At 35.7% G+C, this 24,179-nt stretch overlaps 1 protein-coding gene across 3 annotated transcripts; it reads right to left on the bottom strand.

Moving 5' to 3' along the window:
• On the bottom strand, positions 1 to 23,031 carry LOC143245428 (uncharacterized). 3 transcript variants are annotated; one of them, XM_076491777.1, is made up of 6 exons: positions 22,820 to 23,031; positions 19,695 to 19,791; positions 18,893 to 19,146; positions 15,001 to 15,144; positions 3,325 to 5,970; positions 1 to 236 (listed from the first exon to the last, which is right to left on the bottom strand). In XM_076491777.1, exons 5-6 carry the CDS (start codon positions 5,792 to 5,794, stop codon positions 133 to 135), a joined length of 2,574 nt encoding a protein of 857 aa, XP_076347892.1. In that variant the 5' UTR covers positions 5,795 to 5,970; positions 15,001 to 15,144; positions 18,893 to 19,146; positions 19,695 to 19,791; positions 22,820 to 23,031; the 3' UTR covers positions 1 to 132. The 3 variants fall into 3 exon arrangements, with proteins under 3 accessions (XP_076347892.1, XP_076347893.1, XP_076347894.1); XM_076491778.1 differs by lacking the exon at positions 18,893 to 19,146; XM_076491779.1 differs by lacking the exons at positions 18,893 to 19,146; positions 19,695 to 19,791; positions 22,820 to 23,031 and adding an exon at positions 18,127 to 18,221.
• Positions 23,032 to 24,179: the final 1,148 nt, after the last annotated feature.

Below are 24,179 nucleotides of genomic sequence, written 5' to 3'. Positions count from 1 at the left end.
TTTGTTTCAAATCTTACTTTATTCGTATTTTGCAGATAAATTTCTCATATAAAGACGAAAAGCTACTTTACTAATGTTCACCGTTTTGTTTTGGAGATCAAAACACACTTTGATAGCTGTTGAAGTTGCACATCAGACCATCAAATAAATGATTCCTCCACTAGCTGCTATTAGCTGTACCATCCCTATAAATATGTAACAAACTGTCATGCTTCCTGTATGTTCCAGTAGGTGACCTGCAAAGTCGTAAAATGCTTTTACTAATTAAACGAGTAACAGCAAAAATTAAACAAATGATTCGAAGTCTAGCAAATTAAAACTTTAAGACGTTGCTGTAGTTACAGTGATGGTTGATGTTAAGCCTTCTTCTGTCTGGTATATATTAATAACAATTAAACAAAAGTTTGTTGAGAAACTTTCCAAAACAAAAAATTATCTTTCTGAATGATAGTACCATAAGAAACAAGAACATAAACTATTGTATAATATTATTACCAAATCTCTGTTCTGAGTTTCAAAATAGAAGCTATTTTTGTAACCTGTTATATCACTAGTCATATTCTATTGTATTAACTGTTAAAACTGATGCAATGGCCGATCCACGTAAAAGTAGCTAATAATTTTAAATCTTCAACAACGTTTGCGACAGGCTTCGTTCCGTGGCAGGCCTACTTCATGCGACAGTCTACGTTCCCTTCCAGGCCTACTTCTTGGGACAGGCTACGTTGCCTGACAGGCCTATTTCATGAGCAAAGTTTCCACAACGATTATCGAAACTTGATTTTTAGTGTTGTAAGCCTGCAGGTTTTAGTGGTAAGCCACTTGGAAGGCGTGAATTATTCAGTTAATGAGTCATATATTTAGTGATGGGAAAGTAACTCATTTAATGAAGTGGACAATAAATACATGTGTTTATTATTAATCAGTTAATTTACGGAGGAAATGTTTCCAAGTGTGCGGCAGTTTCGAAATCTTTGTGTGGCTTTGTGCTCAAGAATAACCAAACGAATAATAAACTGGTTCTAGGAAGCTTCTAGATCCTATTGAGGTCCAATCAAGTTTCATGAAATTCCTAGATCTCTGGTCATCATGGCTCCATTAGAGCTTACCTCTAGTAAACAAAAATATAAATCAAAATTACATTATAACTCTGCCCCCTTCATAATGCTAGCAGTTTGTGGCTTATTCTTGCATCCAGATACGAATTTATACTGTGATTATTGCCTCACGCAAAAGGAAGGGATGATTACGTCATAATTCCACAAATTGACACAAGAGGGCGCTTTTAAAGAGTGTGTTGCTTGGGGAATGGGAAACATTGGGTGGTACTCACTAAAGTGTTTGTTACTAGAGGAGGAATGTCTGTTTCATGTTGTAAACCAAAAGTGGTGTTTATATAGGCAAATAGTGTTACTAAGAAACTATAGGCGGATGGCATTACTATGGTTAGTGCTCACAAGCGAACCATCAGAAAATTATGTAGATTCATATATATCAATATTCTCAACTTGGTATTATGTCATCAACTTCATTGTTTTTGCTTCAGTAACAATCAAAGCCTTAAAATGAACATTTCTTCTGATTTACATGTATATATTGTACATTTCAAAATCATACCAATTTATTCTACATACTCCTGAAAAGAATGGTGTGACATTATAGTGTAGCTCCCAGTGAGGGTGCTACTGGAGGCAGATGGTGTTACAGAATGGTGTGACATTATAGTGTAGCTCCCAGTGAGGGTGCCACTGGAGGCAGATGGTGTTACAGAATGGTGTGACATTATAGTGTAGCTCCCAGTGAGGGTGATACTGGAGGTAGATGGTGTCACAGAATGGTGTGACATTATAGTGTAGCTCCCAGTGAGGGTGCTACTGGAGGCAGATGGTGTTACAGAATGGTGTGACATTATAGTGTAGCTCCCAGTGAGGGTGCTACTGGAGGCAGATGGTGTTACAGAATGGTGTGACATTATAGTGTAGCTCCCAGTGAGGGTGATACTGGAGGTAGATCGTGTCACAGAATGGTGTGACATTATAGTGTGGTTCCCAGTGAGTGAGCTAATGGAGGCAGATGGTGTTATAAGATAGTGTAGGCGGACCAAAACAGTGTTACTATTACTCTGAAGATAATGAGGTCATTGAACTCCATACATATATCTGAACATATCTCAGCTTATCACTCATATTATTTTGCTTGTATTAGTAAAGCCGGAAGACATAGTATTCTATGTAAAAAGCTTAGTATAACTTTATTATGACATGTACTAATTATCGCCTATTTTGAATTCATGTACAGTTTAAGTTTCCTTTCAAGGATACTGATACTGACTTTTTGTCTGCCAATTTTAAGCAATAGAAACGGTTAGGTCAAAATATTTATCATTCAGTATGATTTTATAGGCATTTTGATTACAGATTTGAAGTGCAAAACATTTTGGTACAACTTCTAAATGAAAGAATATTTTATGATCGTATCATCTCGAATCACTTGGAGGATTATCATTTATGTTTCATCACAGTGATTTATTTTATTTAGCTAAAAACACACTAGAACAAACCACAGATATCATAAAAATGGGTTGTTGATATAGTGTAGAATTAGCATCGTGATTTTTCAAATAAGAGTTCGTCGAGAAGATGAGGGATTTTGATGTGCAGAATATTACTTTGTTTAAATAACTAAACTTCCACGTTTCACATCCTGATAATGAGGAATGTATGGGTGCTTCATTCACCTCCATGGAAAAAAGGTTTTCACTTCTAATACACAATAAACATTATTATTAATGTATTGTCTGATGTTCCTTGCAAGCTTACTGTGAATGATTAGTGATAAAGCTAAACAGTTTATCTCAGATAATTATCCCATGTTACATGTTTCAGTACGTATGATAACAGTCTCATTTAGTATTTGTAATTTTACTGACTCACACTGATGACATTATATCTATACTGAGACTGGTATTACATGGTTTCTAGAAATGTGAGTAATCAGTTCATGGAGGCTAACTTAGTAGAAGGTACACTAGAACTGTCAGTTCATGGAGGCTAACTTAGTAGAACTTAATTGATTGGTGCTCAGTTATACCCCAGTACAACATCCAGATGTTGATTTATCACAAACAGTTGTGCAACATGTTTAAAATGTCATTGTATGGCATAAAGATAATTTTTTGTTATCAATCGTGCATGAAATATTTAAGATAAGTGTTCGTAACTATTTAGAAAATTTAGTGTTGTAAGACAACTGAACAAAATATCATATACATAATATCTGATAAAGGTTCAATTCATTAACTCCATTGGAAATCCAAAAACTTACCAATCAGAGGAGGACCGGCTACAACTCCGAGAGTAGATACGGTTGATGATAGACTAAAGGCTGGAGCAAACCTCTTGGAACCAAATGCTTCTCCAAAGACAAGTGTTAAGTTGGGTATGAAACATCCAATTGAAAGACCAAACACAATGGTGTTCAAAATTAATGCATAGTAAGCATGAGTAAAAATAAACGTGAAAGCAGAAACTGCTGACACAGTAACACCCCCTACGAACCAGAAGCCTTTAGAACAGGTGGACAAATCTGCAAACCAAGAGAATAACAGTCTTCCAAGAAAGTCGGCTCCTGCTAGAAATGAAACCAGTGATGATGCTTCGGTCATAGATAGTCCAGCATTGAGTGCATGAAGTGGAAGAAACATCTGAGCACCAGGAAAACCAACAGAAACAGACGTAAGAGACAATGTTAGGACCCACCACATCGGCTGTTTTAATAATGAAACATCAATTAACTTGGAACAAAATGATTTGTTTCGACAATTATCTTGGTTTTCGACTTCTGTAAATGTTGTGGAACTTTTAAAATGAGGAGATTTGACTGGTGAAAATCTTATGTCCATTTTCAAACCAATATTCAAGCATTTTTCATCTGACTGTAACTTAAAATCATTCGTTTTTGGAATAGCGGATGTATTTACGTCTGTACTTCTTTGGAATTGTTGGCTATTTATTTCTAAGTTTCTTTGGTACTGTTCACTATTTATTCCCATGTTTCTCTGGAACTGTTGACCATTAATTCCTGTGTTTCTTTCATACTGTTCACTATTGATTCCTGGGTTTCTTTGATACTGTTCACCATTGATTCCTGGGTTTCTTTCGTACTGTTCACCATTAATTCCTGTGTTTCTTTCGTACTGTTCACTATTGATTCCTGGGTTTCTTTGATACTGTTCACTATTGATTCCTGGGTTTCTTTGGTACTGTTCGCTATTGATTCCTGGGTTTCTTTGGTACTGTTCACTATTGATTCCTGGGTTTCTTTCGTACTGTTCACTATTTATTCCTGGGTTTCTTTGGTACTGTTCACTATTGATTCCTGGGTTTTTTTCGTACTGTTCACTATTAATTCCTGTGTTTCTTTCGTACTGTTCACTATTGATTCCTGGGTTTCTTTGGTACTGTTCACTATTAATTCCTGTGTTTCTTTCATACTGTTCACTATTGATTCCTGGGTTTCTTTGATACTGTTCACCATTGATTCCTGGGTTTCTTTCGTACTGTTTACCATTAATTCCTGTGTTTCTTTCGTACTGTTCACTATTGATTCCTGGGTTTCTTTGATACTGTTCACTATTGATTCCTGGGTTTCTTTGGTACTGTTCACTATTAATTCCTGAATTTCTTTCGTACTGTTCACTATTTATTCCTGGGTTTCTTTCGTACTGTTCACTATTGATTCCTGGGTTTCTTTCGTACTGTTCACTATTGATACCTGGATTTCTTTGGTACTGTTCACTATTAATTCCTGTGTTTCTTTCATACTGTTCACTATTGATTCCTGGGTTTCTTTGATACTGTTCACTATTGATTCCTGGGTTTATTTCGTACTGTTCACTATTAATTCCTGTGTTTCTTTCGTACTGTTCACTATTGATTCCTGGGTTCCTTTCATACTGTTCACTATTGATTCCTGGGTTTCTTTGATACTGTTCACTATTGATTCCTGGGTTTCTTTGATACTGTTCACTATTGCTTCCTGGGTTTCTTTGGTACTGTTCACTATTAATTCCTGGGTTTCTTTCGTACTGTTCACTATTGATTCCTGGGTTTCTTTGGTACTGTTCACTATTAATTCCTGGGTTTCTTTCGTACTGTTCACTATTGATTCCTGGGTTTCTTTGGTACTGTTCACTATTAATTCCTGGGTTTCTTTCGTACTGTTCACTATTGATTCCTGGGTTTCTTTGGTACTGTTCACTATAGATTCCTGGGTTTCTTTGGTACTGTTCGCTATTGATTCCTGAGTTTCTTTCATACTGTTCACTATTGATTCCTGGGTTTTTTTGGTACTGTTCACTGTTCATTCCTGGGTTTCTTTCGTACTGTTCACTATTGATTCCTGGGTTTCTTTGGTACTGTTCACTATTGATTCCTGGGTTTTTTTCGTACTGTTCACTATTGATTCCTGGTTTTTTTTCATACTGCTCACTATTGATTCCTGGGTTTTTTTGGTACTGTTCACTGTTGATTCCTGGGTTTCTTTCGTACTGTTCACTATTGATTCCCGGGTTTCTTTGGTACTGTTGGGTATTTATTCCTAAATTTTCCTCAGATTTAATGTTATTTACCATTTTATCTTGGTCATTTAGAACACTCGTTGAAACATTTAATTTGTGTAAATTGACAATTTTGTTATTTGAGAAATTCTCTTTTGAAGCTACTGCCCTCTGGTGCCATTCAACAGGTTGCCATAACATAGCACCAAAACAGCCATGTAGCACCAGTGCTCCCATGATGAGCAGAGCCCCTGAACACCATATTCTGCAGCTAAAAGTTGATCACTAATGGTTGAACGATACCTCCCAGGGAAATTCCACTGTTACCTATTCCATTGGCTAATGCTCGTCTTTTCTCGAAGTAATCCGATAACATCACAAACCCGGAAAGTATGCTAGAGCTGTTGATAAGCCTAAAATAGACATTCATTTATATAAATTATTTTAATACGAGTTTACAGTTATAAATGTGGTTATTAACAAATGCTCATGATGTTTCTTTTTCTTTAAAAATTGAAATAAATTAAGTCTTATCTAATGATAGAATCAGATTGAATGTACATACACACAAGTGTGACAGAACAGGTACACCATGCCTGGTAAGAACTGGACCAACATTTTGTCACAGTAACTGTAGGGCGTTTTAAATATTAACTTCAGAAATTGTCTCTCAGTAAGTAGATGGACTTACAGTAATGCATACGAACCAGTATAACAGTGTATAATAAATTATATGTGTAATCTCTAACTGTACATGATTGTGGTTCTACCTGGGGTGAATACAAGTGCCAGTAAGTACCAGTACAAGTGCTAGTAAGCATCAGTACCAGTAAGTACAAGTGTCAGTAAGCAACAGTACCAGTAAGTACAAGTGCAAGTAAGTACAAGTAAGTAGAACTACCAGTAAGTACAAGTGCCAGTAAGCACCAGTACCAGTAAGTACAAGTGACAGTAAGAACCCGTACCAGTAAGTACAAGTATCAATAAGTACCAGTAGCAGTAAATATCAGTACTAGTAAGTACAAGTGCCAGTAAGAACCAGTACCAGTTAATACCCGTTTGCTGTGAGTAATAAAGTAGTGTTTGTAAATGATAAACACTTTCATTACATAAAATAACTTGGAGTCAACAATACTATCATAGTAACACACACTATGTAGTTACACAACCAATCTTTCCCTGTCTAAAGTGTCTCCACTTCTATCACAGTTGAAGAATACACACTATGTAGTTACACAACCAATCTTTCCCTAACTGTCTAAAGTGTCTCCACTTCTCTCACAGTTGAGAAACACGCACTATGTAGTTACACAACCAATCTTTCCCTAACTATCGACTTTAAAATAATTAACTTTTAACACTCTAGTTATGAAAGACTGAACAATCGTTAACTATTAACTCACAAAATAAATTAAATAATTATGCTTACAATAAAAATTATTGTACAACAAACAATAATCTCTTCTTCTAGAAAAATATTACAATAGTTTTTAAATCATATAAAAATTTAACTTTCTACAAGCGGTCTTTCTACCTTACAGTGTGTGACAAAATGTCTTCCACATAATGCTCAGTATGGGTGCTGTTATGTAGCATCTTCTTCATCACGTGGTTGAATGTTGCTGCTATATTGGATAACCAAAATAGCATCCTCTTAAATTAGTGGCGTATACCTCATGCCACAAATGCTGTATAAAGTGTCTCAACTGGGATTTTTCAATAGCCTTTACTGGGGTCAGCCTTTGAAAAGAACCTGTTCCATTCTGTTTTGCCATGATGGCTTCCATGTTTCTCACAGGTTCAGGGTCAAACTTCATCACGAGGTTCAGCTTTCTGAATTTTGTTCAGAGTGATTTGCTCTATTCCTATTTTTCATGATCACCACTGGTAAAAGTAGGCTAAATTTGAAGGTTTCATTATTCCATCTTGCCACAATTTTTAGCTTTATCATGTCTCTCATTGCATAAGGCATCTTGCAACATTGCCACTATTTTCGGCTTTATCATGTCTCTCATTGCATAAGGCATTTGACAGAGCTTCACCTGGACTGGATCCTTGGTTGTGATTTCGAATTTGTTTAGCACAAGGTCTACCTTTTCTGGTGTATCCGAGAAGATAGCTGTGTACTGACACAGTACATCTCGTAGCTCTTTCTTGTGCTTACCAGTCAGTTTTCACTAATGTTGGCACCTTTATATGTCTCATCTCTACCCAGTGGTGTTTAGGTCTAGTAGGTCAAAGTACCTCTTCAACAGCTTAGCATGGTCTAGGTCTACCCATTTACTTTCACCTTATAGTCCATTCTGTTAATTATTTCCCTACTTTAAAAGATACTTTTCACTGCAGGATGATTTGTTGTTGTCTGTGAGTAGTAGACCTAAGACCCTCTGTCCGACCTAAAAACATCAGTCCTTGGTCTCTTTGTCATAGAAGTGCCATTGACTGTCTTGAGATGCATACAAGCTCTCTCGAATAAGTTAATAGGTCTCCTTTAATTCGGTTTCTGAGACCTAACACGTACTGGTATGTGTTTCTTACTTTTATATTGTGAATAGAAAGGTGAAAATCATGTACTTGCTTGTGAGACTTCTTGATAGGTAAACAATACTTCCTGAAAATACTTGTCCCAGTCACATGGCCTCCCTTAGTATATCTTCTTCAGCATACTCTTTAAGACACCATTGATTCTCTCACAAACTCCATTACATTGTACAGGATGGTTAAGAGCTACATGAGTCTGCCCACGTTCTGAAGTAAGCTTGGTCCTTCTGCCACTTATGACTTCTTTTGGAAATCCTATTGTACAACACATTTCCAGAAAGTTTTCTGCTTCTCTTTGTCTCTATCTTCTGGATAACATGTCGTATAGTTAACTAATTTCAGCACATACCAGTTTCTCTTGTCAGAAACAGATGCTAGTAGTCCAACTACATCCATAGTTACTCTGTTGAACATTTTTTCTATGACAGACATCTCACCAAGTGGCACCTTTGCTACCTTCACTCTAAATATGGTCATTTTGGAGATGTCACATGATCTGCAGAATATTCTGACATCTCTGATGACCTCCAACCAATGGAAGTTGCTGTTGATTCTGTCTGCATTCTTCTTTGCTCCTAGGTATTCTCCCAAAATCGACTTATGAGCTAGCTTCGTCAATTGAGTCCAGTATTCTGTTGGTACTGTGATATGTTTAATTTCCCTAGTACCTGGTACCTCCTTCATGTCCTCTATTCGTTACGCACCTTTCCCCTTTTTCTTGTACACAAATTTCTCCCGGACATTGTTCCAAAGTTAGTGCATTGAAGGGTCTTTCTTCTGTGCATCCTTCAGTTCCTCCAAGGCTAAATTATGGATGTTGCCTTTTGACACTTGTATGGCTCTAGCAAAATCCATATGCTATCAGTCTACTTTCTGTTTGGTTTCTCTAAATTTCTAATCACCAATTCATAGATGAGAGTCTTCATACACATGGACTCTCAAGAACGCCCATGTAATATAATGTATCCACCTTCATTTTTGCTATGGGATACTTTCTCACTGCTCCATCAAATACCTCACACAGATGTACTTTGCCTGTCATATGGCCATAAGATATCAGACTTGTTCTCATAGCTGCACTACTACATCTAGTGTTTCATAAGGCCTTCACTTTCTGGTCCCTAAATTCTTCTCCCAGTGGCAAGTTGTGATTTTGTATCACCTATCTATGTTTATCACATGCTTTAATCACTACTATCACTGTTGATTCATTTGCTAATTTTAGCTGACCACCAGTCATATATTTATCAATAACGGAAATGGCATTTCTTACTTGTGCAGAATCTTAAATGTTTTCATGATTATGTTTCTTCTGGTTTGATTGTTTTCGCGCAAAGCTACATGAGAGCTATCTGCATTCTTAATTTAGCAGCGTAAGACTAGAGGGAAAGCAGCTAGTCTTCATCACTTACTGCCAACTCTTAGGCTACTCTTTTATCAACGAATAGTGGGGTTCACCGTAACATTATAATGCCCCCATTGCTGAAAGAGCGAGCATGTTTGGTACGACGGGGATTCGAGCCCACGACCCTCAAATTACGAGTAGAGTGTCTTAACCACCTTGCCAAGCCTAGCCCGTTTCTTCTGGTAGTAACATATTGGTGTTTGTTTCCACATTTCAATGTAGCTTCAGCTGACTTGTGTTGAGAATATTGGTGTTTGTTTCCATATTTGAATGTAGCTCCAGCTGGCTTGTGTTGAGAAATTGGTTTTTGTTTCCATTTTAGAATGTAGCTTCAGCTGACTTGTGTCGAGAATATTGGTGTTTGTTTCCATATTTGAATGTTGCTTCAGCTGACTCGTGTTGAGAATATTGGTTTTTGTTTCCATATTTGAATGTAGCTCCAGCTGGCTTGTGTTGAGAATATTGGTTTTTGTTTCCACATTTGAATGTAGCTTCAGCTGACTTGTGTAAAGAATATTGGTTTTCGTTTCCATATTTGAATGTAGCTTCAGCTGACTTGTGTTGAGAATATTGGTTTTTGTTTCCATATTTGAATGTAGCTTCAGCTGACTTGTGTCGAGAATATTGGTGTTTGTTTCCATATTTGAATGTAGCTCCAGCTGGCTTGTGTTGAGAATATTGGTTTTTGTTTCCATATTAGAATGTAGCTTCAGCTGACTCGTGTTGAGAAATTGGTTTTTGTTTCCATTTTAGAATGTAGCTTCAGCTGACTTGTGTCGAGAATATTGGTGTTTGTTTCCATATTTGAATGTTGCTTCAGCTGACTCGTGTTGAGAATATTGGTTTTTGTTTCCATATTTAAATGTAGCTCCAGCTGGCTTGTGTTGAGAATATTGGTTTTTGTTTCCACATTTGAATGTAGCTTCAGCTGACTTGTGTAAAGAATACTGGTTTTTGTTTCCATATTTGAATGTAGCTCTAGCTGGCTTGTGTTGAGAATATTGGTTTTTGTTTCCATATTAGAATGTAGCTTCAGCTGACTTGTGTCGAGAATATTGGTGTTTGTTTCCATATTTGAATGTAGCTTCAGCTGACTCGTGTTGAGAAATTGGTTTTTGTTTCCATTTTAGAATGTAGCTTCAGCTGACTTGTGTCGAGAATATTGGTGTTTGTTTCCATATTTGAATGTTGCTTCAGCTGACTTGTGTCGAGAATATTGGTTTTTGTTTCCATATTTGAATGTAGCTCCAGCTGGCCTGTGTTGAGAATATTGGTTTTTGTTTCCACATTTGAATGTAGCTTCAGCTGACTTGTGTAAAGAATATTGGTTTTCGTTTCCATATTTGAATGTAGCTTCAGCTGACTTGTGTTGAGAATATTGGTTTTTGTTTCCATATTTGAATGTAGCTTCAGCTGACTTGTGTCGAGAATATTGGTGTTTGTTTCCATATTTGAATGTAGCTCCAGCTGGCTTGTGTTGAGAATATTGGTTTTTGTTTCCATATTAGAATGTAGCTTCAGCTGACTTGTGTCGAGAATATTGGTGTTTGTTTCCATATTTGAATGTAGCTTCAGCTGACTCGTGTTGAGAATATTGGTTTTTATTTCCATATTTGAATGTAGCTTCAGCTGACTTGTGTTGAGAACATTGGTTTTGTTTCCATATTTGAATGTAGCTCCAGCTGGCTTGTGTTGAGAATATTGGTTTTTGTTTCCATATTTGAATGTAGCTCCAGCTGACTTGTGTTGAGAATATTGGTTTTTGTTTCCATATTTGAATGTAGCTCCAGCTGGCTTGTGTTGAGAATATTGGCTTTTGTTTCCATATTTGAATGTAGCTCCAGCTGGCTTGTGTTGAGAATATTGGTTTTTGTTTCCATATTTGAAAGTAGCTCCAGCTGGCTTGTGTTGAGAATATTGGTTTTTGTTTCCATATTTGAATGTAGCTCCAGCTGGCTTGTGTTGAGAATACTGGTTTTCATTTCCATATTTGAATGTAGCTCCAGCTAGCTTGTGTTGAGAATATTGGTTTTTGTTTCCATATTTGAATGTAGCTCCAGCTGACTTGTGTTGAGAATATTGGCTTTTGTTTCCATATTTGAATGTAGCTTCAGCTGACTTGTGTCGAGAATATTGGTGTTTGTTTCCATATTTGAATGTTGCTTCAGCTGACTCGTGTTGAGAATATTGGTTTTTATTTCCATATTTGAATGTAGCTTCAGCTGACTTGTGTTGAGAACATTGGTTTTGTTTCCATATTTGAATGTAGCTCCAGCTGGCTTGTGTTGAGAATATTGGTTTTTGTTTCCATATTTGAATGTAGCTCCAGCTGACTCGTGTTGAGAATATTGGTTTTTGTTTCCATATTTGAATGTAGCTTCAGCTGACTTGTGTTGAGAACATTGGTTTTGTTTCCATATTTGAATGTAGCTCCAGCTGGCTTGTGTTGAGAATATTGGTTTTTGTTTCCATATTTGAATGTAGCTCCAGCTGGCTTGTGTTGAGAATATTGGTTTCTGTTTCCATATTTGAAAGTAGCTCCAGCTGGCTTGTGTTGAGAATATTGGTTTTTGTTTCCATATTTGAATGTAGCTCCAGCTAACTTGTGTTGAGAATATTGGTTTTTGTTTCCATATTTGAATGTAGCTCCAGCTGGCTTGTGTTGAGAATATTGGCTTTTGTTTCCATATTTGAATGTAGCTCCAGCTGGCTTGTGTTGAGAATATTGGTTTTTGTTTCCATATTTGAAAGTAGCTCCAGCTGGCTTGTGTTGAGAATATTGGTTTTTGTTTCCATATTTGAATGTAGCTCCAGCTGGCTTGTGTTGAGAATATTGGTTTTCATTTCCATATTTGAATGTAGCTCCAGCTAGCTTGTGTTGAGAATATTGGTTTTTGTTTCCATATTTGAATGTAGCTCCAGCTGACTTGTGTTGAGAATATTGGTTTTTGTTTCCATATTAGAATGTAGCTTCAGCTGACTTGTGTCGAGAATATTGGTGTTTGTTTCCATATTTGAATGTTGCTTCAGCTGACTCGTGTTGAGAATATTGGTTTTTGTTTCCATATTTGAATGTAGCTCCAGCTGGCTTGTGTTGAGAATATTGGTTTTTGTTTCCATATTAGAATGTAGCTTCAGCTGACTTGTGTCGAGAATATTGGTGTTTGTTTCCATATTTGAATGTAGCTTCAGCTGACTCGTGTTGAGAATATTGGTTTTTGTTTCCATATTTGAATGTAGCTCCAGCTGGCTTGTGTTGAGAATATTGGTGTTTGTGTCCATATTTGAATGTAGCTCCAGCTGGCTTGTGTTGAGAATATTGGTTTTTGTTTCCATATTTGAATGTAGCTCCAGCTGGCTTGTGTAGAGAATATTGGTGTTTGTTTTCATATTTGAATGTAGCTCCAGCTGACTTGTGTTGAGAATATTGGTTTTTGTTTCCATATTTGAAAGTAGCTCCAGCTGGCTTGTGTTGAGAATATTGGTTTTTGTTTCCATATTTGAATGTAGCTCCAGCTGGCTTGTGTTGAGAATATTGGTTTTCATTTCCATATTTGAATGTAGCTCCAGCTAGCTTGTGTTGAGAATATTGGTTTTTGTTTCCATATTTGAATGTAGCTCCAGCTGACTCGTGTTGAGAATATTGGTTTTTGTTTCCATATTTGAATGTAGCTCCAGCTGACTTGTGTAAAGAATATTGGTTTTCGTTTCCATATTTGAATGTAGCTTCAGCTGACTTGTGTTGAGAATATTGGTTTTTGTTTCCATATTTGAATGTAGCTTCAGCTGACTTATTATACCATGGGCTTCCTTATTTATACCTTCTCCATGGGCTTTTTTATGTTATTCTGCCAGCTAGATCATCTCGTCTATGTCTTTTGGTGTTATCTCCTTTAGGAACGGTAATATATCGGTTGTGCACGTGCACACAAACTATTCACTAATCAGTAGTTCTGACAGTCCTTAAAAATTACTGTCACACTTAGTCCATCTTATAAAGTATCATCCTAAATGTGCCACAAACTGATATACAATTTTTTCAGTTCCCTTCAATTTCAGGTTTAACTTCTCTGAACGTTTGATGAAAACCTTCGTCATATCGTCAGCAATGGCACTTTTAATTTGTTAAACTTCACGGCATTTTCTGACTTCATGACGATGACTACATATACTTGTAGGACTTTTTGTGTGGGAAGTTGGCTGAGACAGACTGCCAGTCACCTTTATCCAAGTGGTGTTTTTGAACAAATCTTTCATTTCTCTCCAGGAAAACATCCATGTCATCTTCATGCTCGTCAAATTTGGACAGATTGGATCGGCATGCCCTGATATAATTGTCATTCTTGGAACATTCATCTTTCTGTTGGATGAGATTCACAATCCCAAGTTTGGCTCTCAGTTTCTTCTTTCTTTCTATCCTCGTGCTCTGATTCTTTCTCTCTTTTTTATTCCTTCCTCTTATCTCTTCTTACGTTCTTTCTATCTAGTTATTGCTGTTGTTTAACAAACTCTCGTAGTTTTCTAACACTAAATGCTCACCTTCTTCTATTCATTTATCAAACTCATCTGATATAGTTGTACAACATAACTTATACACTGTTTTCATTGTTCAGTGTATATAAACCGACTTCTTTTCTCTGTCATTTACATATATTTATACTGCCATTTACCACTGTATAATCCTAGCTAGCTTGCCAAATGTCAGGGTTTTAAGTTTGTAGTTGACTGGAGATTCTTTTACAGTTAATGAACGTATCTTGTTGACGATAAATTCGAACATGAAATGAACAACATAATATTCACTTGTTTTAATACAAAACAAGTCAAACCTATGTACAATTCACTTGTTTTAATACAAAACAAGTCAAACCTATGTACAACATGTTTGACACAATAGGATACCACAGTTGTATCTTAAACTCTAAATAATTCTTTTCTTGCTGTCAAAGTCCAATAAATTGATTCAATTACTGTAAAACACTACTTGATAAAATAAGTTATTCTCCTTAGCTTTATTACTCTATACAGCTCATTAAAATATCGTCTGTTACGGCTCATCAGTCACACTTCAGCTGACTGTACGTTTCTTTCGCTAACTAATTTTCTAACTGAACTCCACTTTTCTCTACTATGTTTCTTAACTTGCGCCCGCGAGCCACCTATATTTACTTTGTTCTCTGAATTTTCGACAAACTATGCGAGCAGCATATAATGTAACAGTATTCATATAAGGTAAAGAGAATAGTATCGAATATTCGAATAACTTAGCATCAACAACACTAAAACAACTGAAACACACACACAACGCACAACTCTTTCCAAGTTATCCAACCACACTTGTGATAATTATTACCTTTAAACTAATTAACTTTTAACATTCTTGTTATGAAAACTAAAAGTCATTAAATATTAACTCGCAAAAAAAAATTAAATAATAATATCTAGACTAAACAGTCCAACATACACAAAACTAGGAAAATGAAATTATGACACCCACCTCCAAGAAAGCTTAAAGAGAAATAAAGAACTGTGACGTCAGTGGAGAAGCTGGAGACGATTAACCCTGAAGAAAAGCTGATTCCTGCACAAAAGGCAACCTTCCTTGGGCTCGTGAGACGAGCCAAGCCAGTCGCCATGGAACCTGTATTGACAGCAGTATAACTATTATTAAATAAACCTTCTGAATGAAAATAAAGAAGGTTATATATTAATATGTCAATATGTGTGCCTTATTTAGTGCCAACAAGGCCTTTTGTTTAATACCATAAATCTTCGAGCCAACTGGGACACGAGAAATATAATTGTGATTGCTGAGCTCCTTATGTTATAAAATCGTTTGACGACAATTGTAACGGCGTGAATTAGACTTTTGTGGAGATAATTTGCCCCAATGGCTCAACGATAAGTCTATAAGCTTACAATGTTAAAAACTGGGCTTCGATACCTGTGGTTGGCAGGGCATAGTTAAGTGGCTTTGTGCTTAACAAAAACAAATAAATGTATTTTTTAATCAACTTTATTTATGTTACATTAATGTAAAGAAACATCTTAGCTAACTGTTCAAGCATTGTTATAAAAAAAAATATTTTCTTAGAAAATAACCACCTAGAATTATTAACATGAAAATTAGACATATATTCTTATTGGCTTTCACTCATAAGTTTTTAGCATCATTATTTTTTATAAAGTTTGTTGGGATGTATTAAACAAATTATAAAATCTCATATTTTATTGCTTTCAACTAGTCTTTCTTACAATACCGACTTTGACTAGAATTATAACGTAATCCAAACACCTTGAATAGATATCAAGATAAGGTTCTTATTACTTTTGATTTTATGAATTTTAACTTAGATATTAAATGTTAAGTAATAACAAACACATGATTAATTTTATTTAACTAGAGTTTTCAGGAAAACGCAGTAGTCATTTTGATTTCTAACATTTAAAAAAAAATCCAACGATAAGGACCATATTTAATTATTCTTTCAATCTAGTTTACGCATCCATTAGTGTTAAACACATTTTCTGGTGTTGGCTGAATTATTTAACTACATTTTTCAGTAGATTACGCTCATTAATGCTCCCCAGTGGCTTAGCGGTATGTCTGTGGACTTCTAACACTAAACACCGGGTTTCGATACCCGTGGTGGGAAGAGCATAGAGAGCCCCTTGTGTAGCTTTGTGCTTAATTCAAAACAACACCCATTAGTCACATTTATTTCAGTCTAGCAACGTTTAAAAAACACCAACGGACTGAAGCAGTAACTAGAAAAAGCGGATTGTGCATCTCTCCGTATTATTTTTGAGCACATTCATTTTAATTTGTGATAAGTCTGTTCGTTTCTCATTTTGGCCCTATCTGTTTCTGTGGTGAAAACATAACGTGTCCTATCTTCGAGATGTGTCTTTTGTCTTAGAAGTTACGCTTTGTAAATGTCTATTTTCATCAAAAACGAGAGGTGACAAAATATCCTGCTAACTTACTTTAAACTATGTCGTCCATAAAGGTATGCGGTTAACATTACTGTTATTTTACCGCCAAAAAATAAACTTACTGCAGTTTTAAATTTTACTTAAACTAATTTTTTCATAATTGCTGTCTAGTGTTGGTAGTTTTGAAGTTCATACTTTTGTAAGTCGATTTCTTCAAAAATAATGCTTGTTTCGTTTTAAGTACATGTTTACCTGACTGAGGTCGTTTTGAAGTGTGGTTTACATAAACTGAACTTGTCAAAACTTCGCACTTATTTTGATAGTCTTGAAAGTAGGTTTGAATAAACTTTAGGCTTATTTTGTTAGCCTTGAAAGTGGGTTTAAATAAACTTTATCCTTAATATGATAGTCTTGAAAGTCGGTTTAAATAAACTTTAGGCTTAGTTTGATAGTCTTGAAAGTAGGTTTAAATAAACTTTAGGCTTAGTTTTATAGTCTTGAAAGTAGGTTTAAATAAACTTTAGGTTTAGTTTGATAGTTTGGAATGTGTTTCAACATGAACTTCTGCTCAATGCAAGTTATTTACACAGGTCAAGACAAAAAATATATACAAGTTAATGAGCATAGTTAATCTATCACAAAAACATCTTAGCTGTACAAAATAAAAAGAGCGACCAAGAAATAACGTTGATTGTTATACGAACCACGACTAAAAGAACTAATATCGTAATGCAGCCAAGACAATATTTTTGGATACAAAGTTTAAAAATTCCATACTAGAAAAAGTTAACTTTATCAACATAATTGGTGTTGAATTATTTTGTTGTCATGTTAAAGATAGTACAATAGTATGAATTACCAGAATGAGTCTGTTGTCATCGTTGTCAATTTATTACGATAGTATGAATTACTTATCAACCCAAATGCAGGCCCCAGCATGGACAAGTTGTTAGGGCGGTCGACTTGTAATATGAGGGTGGCGGATTCGAGTCCTCGTCATATATTAAACATACTCACCAGTTCAACCGTGGAGGCGTTATAATGTGATGATCAATCTCACTATTCGTTGGCAAAAGAGTAACACAAGAGTTGGCGGTGGGTAGGGATGACTAGCTGCCTTCCCTCTAGTTTTACACTGCTAAATCAGAGACGGCTAGCGCAAATAACCCTCGTGTAGCCTTTGCGCGAAATTCAGAAGAAACAAAATTTAGCAGTGTAAAACTCAAGGGAGGACAGCTCGTCTTACCCACCGCTAAGAGAGTAATGATATTAATTTGAAGTAGTGATAGTCGTTTAAAGGAAGTCGTGATGTTTGTTTGTTTTGAATTTCACGCAAAGCTATGCGAAGACTATCTGCTCCAGCCGTCCCTAATTTAGCAGTATAAGACTAGAGGAAATGCAGCTAGTCATCACCACTCATCGCCAACTGTAGGGCTACTCTTTTGCCAACGAATGACGGGATTGTTCATAACTTTATAACTCCCTCACGGCTGAATGGCTGAGCATGTTTGATGTAACGGGGATTTCAATCCGCCACCCTCAGATTGTGAGTCGAGTGTCCTAACCACCTGACCATGCTGGACCTATTAGTGATATTAATTTAAGGAAGTCATGATTTAATTTTAAAGAAGTAGTAATATTAATATGAAGATAGTTTCTAGTATCGAATATCTATCTATGTTCTTACCGTGGGTTCGTTTCTCGCACAGTCATTTCGGGTATAAATGGTCCATGTTTTGGGGCGCACGTGTTTACTTTGCACTGTTCGCGCGATCCACTACCGCGTGTATTGAATCAGTATAATGTTAATTTGTTTTTCTTATAATGATTGAATGGATTGTTTCATCAGTTAAGTACCGTTTCCCCTGATGGCTGAGGGCTTATATTACTAAAACCGAGTAATATAAGCACAAACAACTCATTATTCGACTTAAAACAAACAAGCAAAACCTCTTATTATGGTCACTTTCAACCATAAACCGAAGTTCTCATAACTGTAGTCTTCTTGTGGTAGCTTTAAAGTGTGGGTTTACGTGAACGGACCTTTTATTGACTCTTTGCTTGTTTTCATATGTATAGCGGGCTTATGTGAACGTCTGTTTTTTTTTCATAACTATTTCAGTAAAACTGCAGTTACACTGAACACCATAATAGTTTTAAAATTAGTTGTGCCACTAGTTTCTCGGGGTGCAAGACACGTGCTTGATAAAAACTAATTAGGTTTATTCCTGCACAAAGTTCAGCCGCAGAACTGGCAACTGGTATAAAGAACTGTCTCGAACAAGTTGATGGATGTGGCTGGAAAATATTTCTGTCACAAATGGTATCTTTGTGAGAGATGCGAAGTTAACAATACTGAATCACACCACTTCTTAAAGTATTTTATTATCAAGATTAGATGTTGAATCAGTAGAACTGTTTGTGTATTTCTAACTGGAACAGGTTGTACTTACCAAACAAACACATCATTCCTGACTGGATTGAGGCCATCCATGCCAACCGCTCCGGACCAACCCCATGGTATTCTGTTAGGAGCGCCAGGTAGACACCGCTCGCTCTCAGCTGACCATTAAGGAAGAAGTTGTTTAGGACGATACCAAACACAACAGCCCAACCCCATCCGCCATCAGGAAACTTTACTATTTATTTCTGGTTTCCGGTGTTTTCATTCCGTGGTGACTTCTCCATTGTAGTGGATAACTTAAATCTGACACAATCGTTTATTAACGAATGTATATCTTCTTTATGTTTGTTTTATTCACTGTTCCAAACAGAACACTTAAAGTTACTGAAACAATGTGACGTTTTATAAAAACATCAAAGTCACAACAAACAGTAGAGTGTACGAACATAGTACACAGGTTTACATCCGATGAAATAGGATGGAAGAGAGGAGATATAGTCTAATATACACAGGTTTATTTGCGATAAAACAGGGTGGAAGACAAAAGGTATAATCTAAAGCCGAAAGAGCCATTAATATCTAGTTACTTAGTGGAAGACACTATTAAGATATGAAATAGTGTAGTTTACAGTATAGTTCCTGAGATTCCGAGCATAGGACAAAGTATGTTAAAAACCGTGTACTTTATCATATCGTTATTTTGTGATAACATGGTGGAAGACTTTGTGAATAAACAGTTTACTGATCATTAACTTACCACTACAGGATAACTGTACTACAAACCTCGCTGTTTATTAACTTTTAACATCTAAATTCTTTAACCCTGAAAGATAAGGAAGGAGGGTCACTACCTGACTGTATGTTTCTTTCTTCAATCTATATCTTCGTCAAGAAATCCCACAGTGGGACAGCGGTAAACTCAGAGGTTCGATTCCGGATGTGGCTGTGCTATAAGAAAAATAAACACGACAACATTCGTCAGGAATAAAAAAGATGTTTAGTAAAACTATTGATATCTTTATCCGGCATTCATATTTAGTAAAACTATTGATATCTTTATCCGGCATTCATATTTAGTAAAACTATTGATACTTTATCCAGCACTCAGGTTTAGTAAAACTATTGATACCTTTATCCGGCATTCATATTTAGTAAAACTATTGATACTTTATCCAGCACTCAGGTTTAGTAAAACTATTGATACCTTTATCCAGCACTCAGGTTTAGTAAAACTATTGATATCTTTATCCGGCACTGAGGTTTAGTAAAACTATTGATACTTTATCCAGCACTCAGGTCTAGTAAAACTATTGATACCTTTATCCGGCACTGAGGTTTAGTAAAACTATTGATACTTTATCCAGCACTCAGGTCTAGTAACACTATTGATACCTTTATCCAGAACTCAGATTTAGTAAAACTATTGATACTTTATCCAGCACTCAGGTTTAGTAAAACTATTGATACCTTTATCCAGCACTCAGGTTTAGTAAAACTATTGATACCTTTATCCGGCACTGAGGTCTAGTAAAACTATTGATACCTTTATCTGGCACTGAGGTTTAGTAAAACTATTGATACTTTATCCAGCACTCAGGTCTAGTAACACTATTGATACCTTTATCCAGAACTCAGATTTAGTAAAACTATTGATACTTTATCCAGCACTCAGGTTTAGTAAAACTATTGATACCTTTATCCGGCACTGAGGTTTAGTAAAACTATTGATACCTTTATCCGGCACTGAGGTTTAGTAAAACTATTGATACTTTATCCAGCACTCAGGTCTAGTAACACTATTGATACCTTTATCCAGAACTCAGATTTAGTAAAACTATTGATACTTTATCCAGCACTCAGGTTTAGTAAAACTATTGATACCTTTATCCGGCACTGAGGTTTAGTAGAACTATTGATACTTTATCCAGCACTCAGGTCTAGTAAAACAAATGATACCTTTATCCAGAACTCAGATTTAGTAAAACTATTGATACTTTATCCAGCACTCAGGTTTAGTAAAACTATTGATACCTTTATCCAGCACTCAGGTTTAGTAAAACTATTGATACCTTTATCCGGCACTGAGGTTTAGTAAAACTATTGATACTTTATCCAGCACTCAGGTCTAGTAAAACTATTGATACCTTTATCCGGCACTGAGGTTTAGTAAAACTATTGATACTTTATCCAGCACTCAGGTCTAGTAACACTATTGATACCTTTATCCAGAACTCAGATTTAGTAAAACTATTGATACTTTATCCAGCACTCAGGTTTAGTAAAACTATTGATACTTTATCCAGCACTCAGGTCTAGTAAAACAAATGATACCTTTATCCAGAACTCAGATTTAGTAAAACTATTGATACTTTATCCAGCACTCAGGTTTAGTAAAACAAATGATACCTTTATCCAGCACTCAGGTTTAGTAAAACAAATGATACCTTTATCCAGAACTCAGATTTAGTAAAACTATTGATACTTTATCCAGCACTCAGGTTTAGTAAAACTATTGATACTTTATCCAGCACTCAGGTTTAGTAAAACTATTGATACCTTTATCCAGCACTCAGGTTTAGTAAAACTATTGATTCCTTTATCCAGCACTCAGATTTAGTAAAACTATTGATACCTTTATCCAGCACTCAGGTTTAGTAAAACTATTGATACTTTATCCAGCACTCAGGTTTGGTAAAACTATTGATACCTTCATTCGGCACTCAGGTTTAGTGAAACTATTGATTCTTTTATCCAGCACTAAGGTTTAGTAAAACTATTGATACTTTATCCAGCACTCAGGTTTAGTAAAACTATTGATACTTTATCCAGCACTCAGATTTAGTAAAACTATTGATACCTTCATTCGGCACTCAGGTTTAGTGAAACTATTGATTCTTTTATCCAGCACTAAGGTTTAGTAAAACTATTGATACTTTATCCAGCACTCAGGTTTAGTAAAACTATTGATACTTTATCCAGCACTCAGGTTTAGTAAAACTATTGATACTTCATCCAGCACTCAGGTTTAGTAAAACTATGGATACTTTATCCAGCACTCAGGTTTAGTAAAACTATTGATACTTTATCCAGCAATCAGAGTTAGTAAAACTATGGATACTTTATCCAGCACTCAGGTTTGTTAAATCTATTGATACCTTTATCCAGCACACAGGTTTAGTAAAACTATTCACACCTTTATCCAGCACTCAGGTTTAGTAAAACTATTCACACCTTTATCCAGCACTCAGGTTTAGTAAAACTATTGATATTTTCCAGCACTCAGGTTTAGTAAAACTATTCACACCTTTATCCGGCACTCAGATTTAGTAAAACTATTGATACTTTATCCAGCAATCAGATTTAGTAAAACTATTGATACTTTATCCAGCACTCAGGTTTAGTAAAACTATTAATACCTTTATCCAGCACTCAGAGTTAGTAAAACTATTGATACTTTATCCGGCACTCAGGTTTATTAAAACTATTGATACTTTTTCCGGCACTCAGGTTTATTAAAACTATTGATACCTTCATTCGGCACTCAGGTTTAATAAAACTATTGATACCTTCATTCGGCACTCAGGTTTAGTAAAACTATTGATACCTTCATTTGGCACTCAGGTTTAGTAAAACTATTGATACCTTTATCCGGCACTCAGATTTAGTAAAACTACTGATACTTTATCCAGCACTCAGGTTTAGTAAACTATTGATACGTTATCCAGCACTCAGGTTTAGTAAACTATTGATACGTTATCCAGCACTCAGGTTTAATAAAACTATTGATACTTTATCCCGCACTCAGATTTAGTAAAATTACTGATACTTTATCCGTCACTCAAGTTTAGTAAAACTACTGATACTTTATCGGGTACTCAGGTTTAGTAAAACTTTTGATACCTTTATTTGGCACTCACGTTTAGTAAAACTATTGATACCCTTAACTGGCAATCAGGTTTAGTAAATCTCTTGATACCTTTGTCCGGCACACAGAATTTAATTTCGTGGTCACGTGAGGAGAGAACATAGCAATATGGAGATTACAGTGGGAGTTGCTTAAGAACATGTGTACACAACTTTGTGATATGAAACAAAATACTTTACAGATCACCAAATATAGCCAGGAGAATAGGAAACTAAAAAAAATTTAAATGAATAGATCACATTTAATAGTTCGTTCCCAGTTAGTTGAATAAACACGGAAGTGAATTAAGGCTAATTATCCTAACATGAACATACCACATATGTAAAGAGAACTGAATGCTACATTCTTGCAAATGTAACTCGACTTTTTTATGAAGAGTTTCTTAGAAATTCTCCCTGTTTGTGATGAAGAAACCTGACTCCCTTCTCGGTTATCTTCTTACTACAGTACGTGTAGTTGTTGTTTTTTTGGAATCTTCGCGCAAAGTTTGTTTTTTTGCTTTTGAATTTCGCGAAAAGCTACACGAGGGCTACATGCGCTAGACCTCCCCAATTTTCCAGTGTAAGACTAGAGGGAAGGTAGCTAATCGTCACCACTCACCGCCAACTCTTGAGCTACTATTTTACCAACGAATTGTAGGATTGACCGAAACATTAAAACGCCCCCATGGCTGAAAGGGCAGGTATGATTGGTGTGACTGGGATTCGAACCCACGACCCTCAGATTACGAGTCGATCGCCCTTACTACCTGGCCATGCCGAGCCTCGCGCAAACTTATTACTGAAGGTTAGGTTTTAAATTTGGAAATTTTCTAAAAGTTTGTATTGTTGTTTAGTTGGAAAGAGTTCAACGTTAAATATGTTCGTGGCTTTAAGACTAAAACAATTACGATAGTTCAAGAGACATTTTGAACCATACATATTTTAAACATTAGGGTTAGGTTGGTATGACTTAATAAATCTTTTAGTCAGTTCATGAGTAACGAGCGTATTATTAGATTAGTCATGTATTAGGTTTGGGGCCGCGGAATATTGAGTTTCAGTTTGAACAAAAATATAGAGCTACGAAATTAGCAAGTAAATTTAAATTATATTGGAAGTAGTTTATTTCAGGGGCTAGCTTTATTACTGAAATGTAGAGCTTCGAAATTAGCAAGTAAATTTAAATTATATTAGAAGTAGTTTATTTCAGGGGCTAGCTTTATTACTGAAATATAGAGCTACGAAATTAGCAAGTAAATTTAAATTATATTAGAAGTAGTTTATTTCAGGGGCTAGCTTTATTACTGGATTATAGAGCTACGAAATTAGCAAGTAAATTTAAATTATATTATAAGTAGTTTATTTCAGGGGCTAGCTTTATTACTGAAATATAGAGCTACGAAATTAGCAAGTAAATTTAAATTATATTA

The sequence above is a fragment of the Tachypleus tridentatus genome, chromosome 2 (assembly GCF_004210375.1).
Source record: "Tachypleus tridentatus isolate NWPU-2018 chromosome 2, ASM421037v1, whole genome shotgun sequence".
In the NCBI taxonomy this organism is placed as follows: domain Eukaryota; kingdom Metazoa; phylum Arthropoda; class Merostomata; order Xiphosura; family Limulidae; genus Tachypleus; species Tachypleus tridentatus.
The sequence above is the reverse complement of the archived record's forward strand: the minus strand, read 5'-3'. Positions and strand labels throughout refer to the sequence as shown.

What these genes read in the sequence shown, in the direction of transcription:
- LOC143245428 (XM_076491777.1), bottom strand. Translation starts at nt 5,794, where the DNA reads ATGGGAGCACTGGTGCTACATGGCTGTTTTGGTGCTATGTTATGGCAA. An exon ending in AGCCGGTCCTCCTCTGATTG is followed by an intron (nt 237 to 3,324) that starts GTAAGTTTTTGG and finishes ACGACTTTGCAG; the next exon opens with GTCACCTACTGGAACATACA.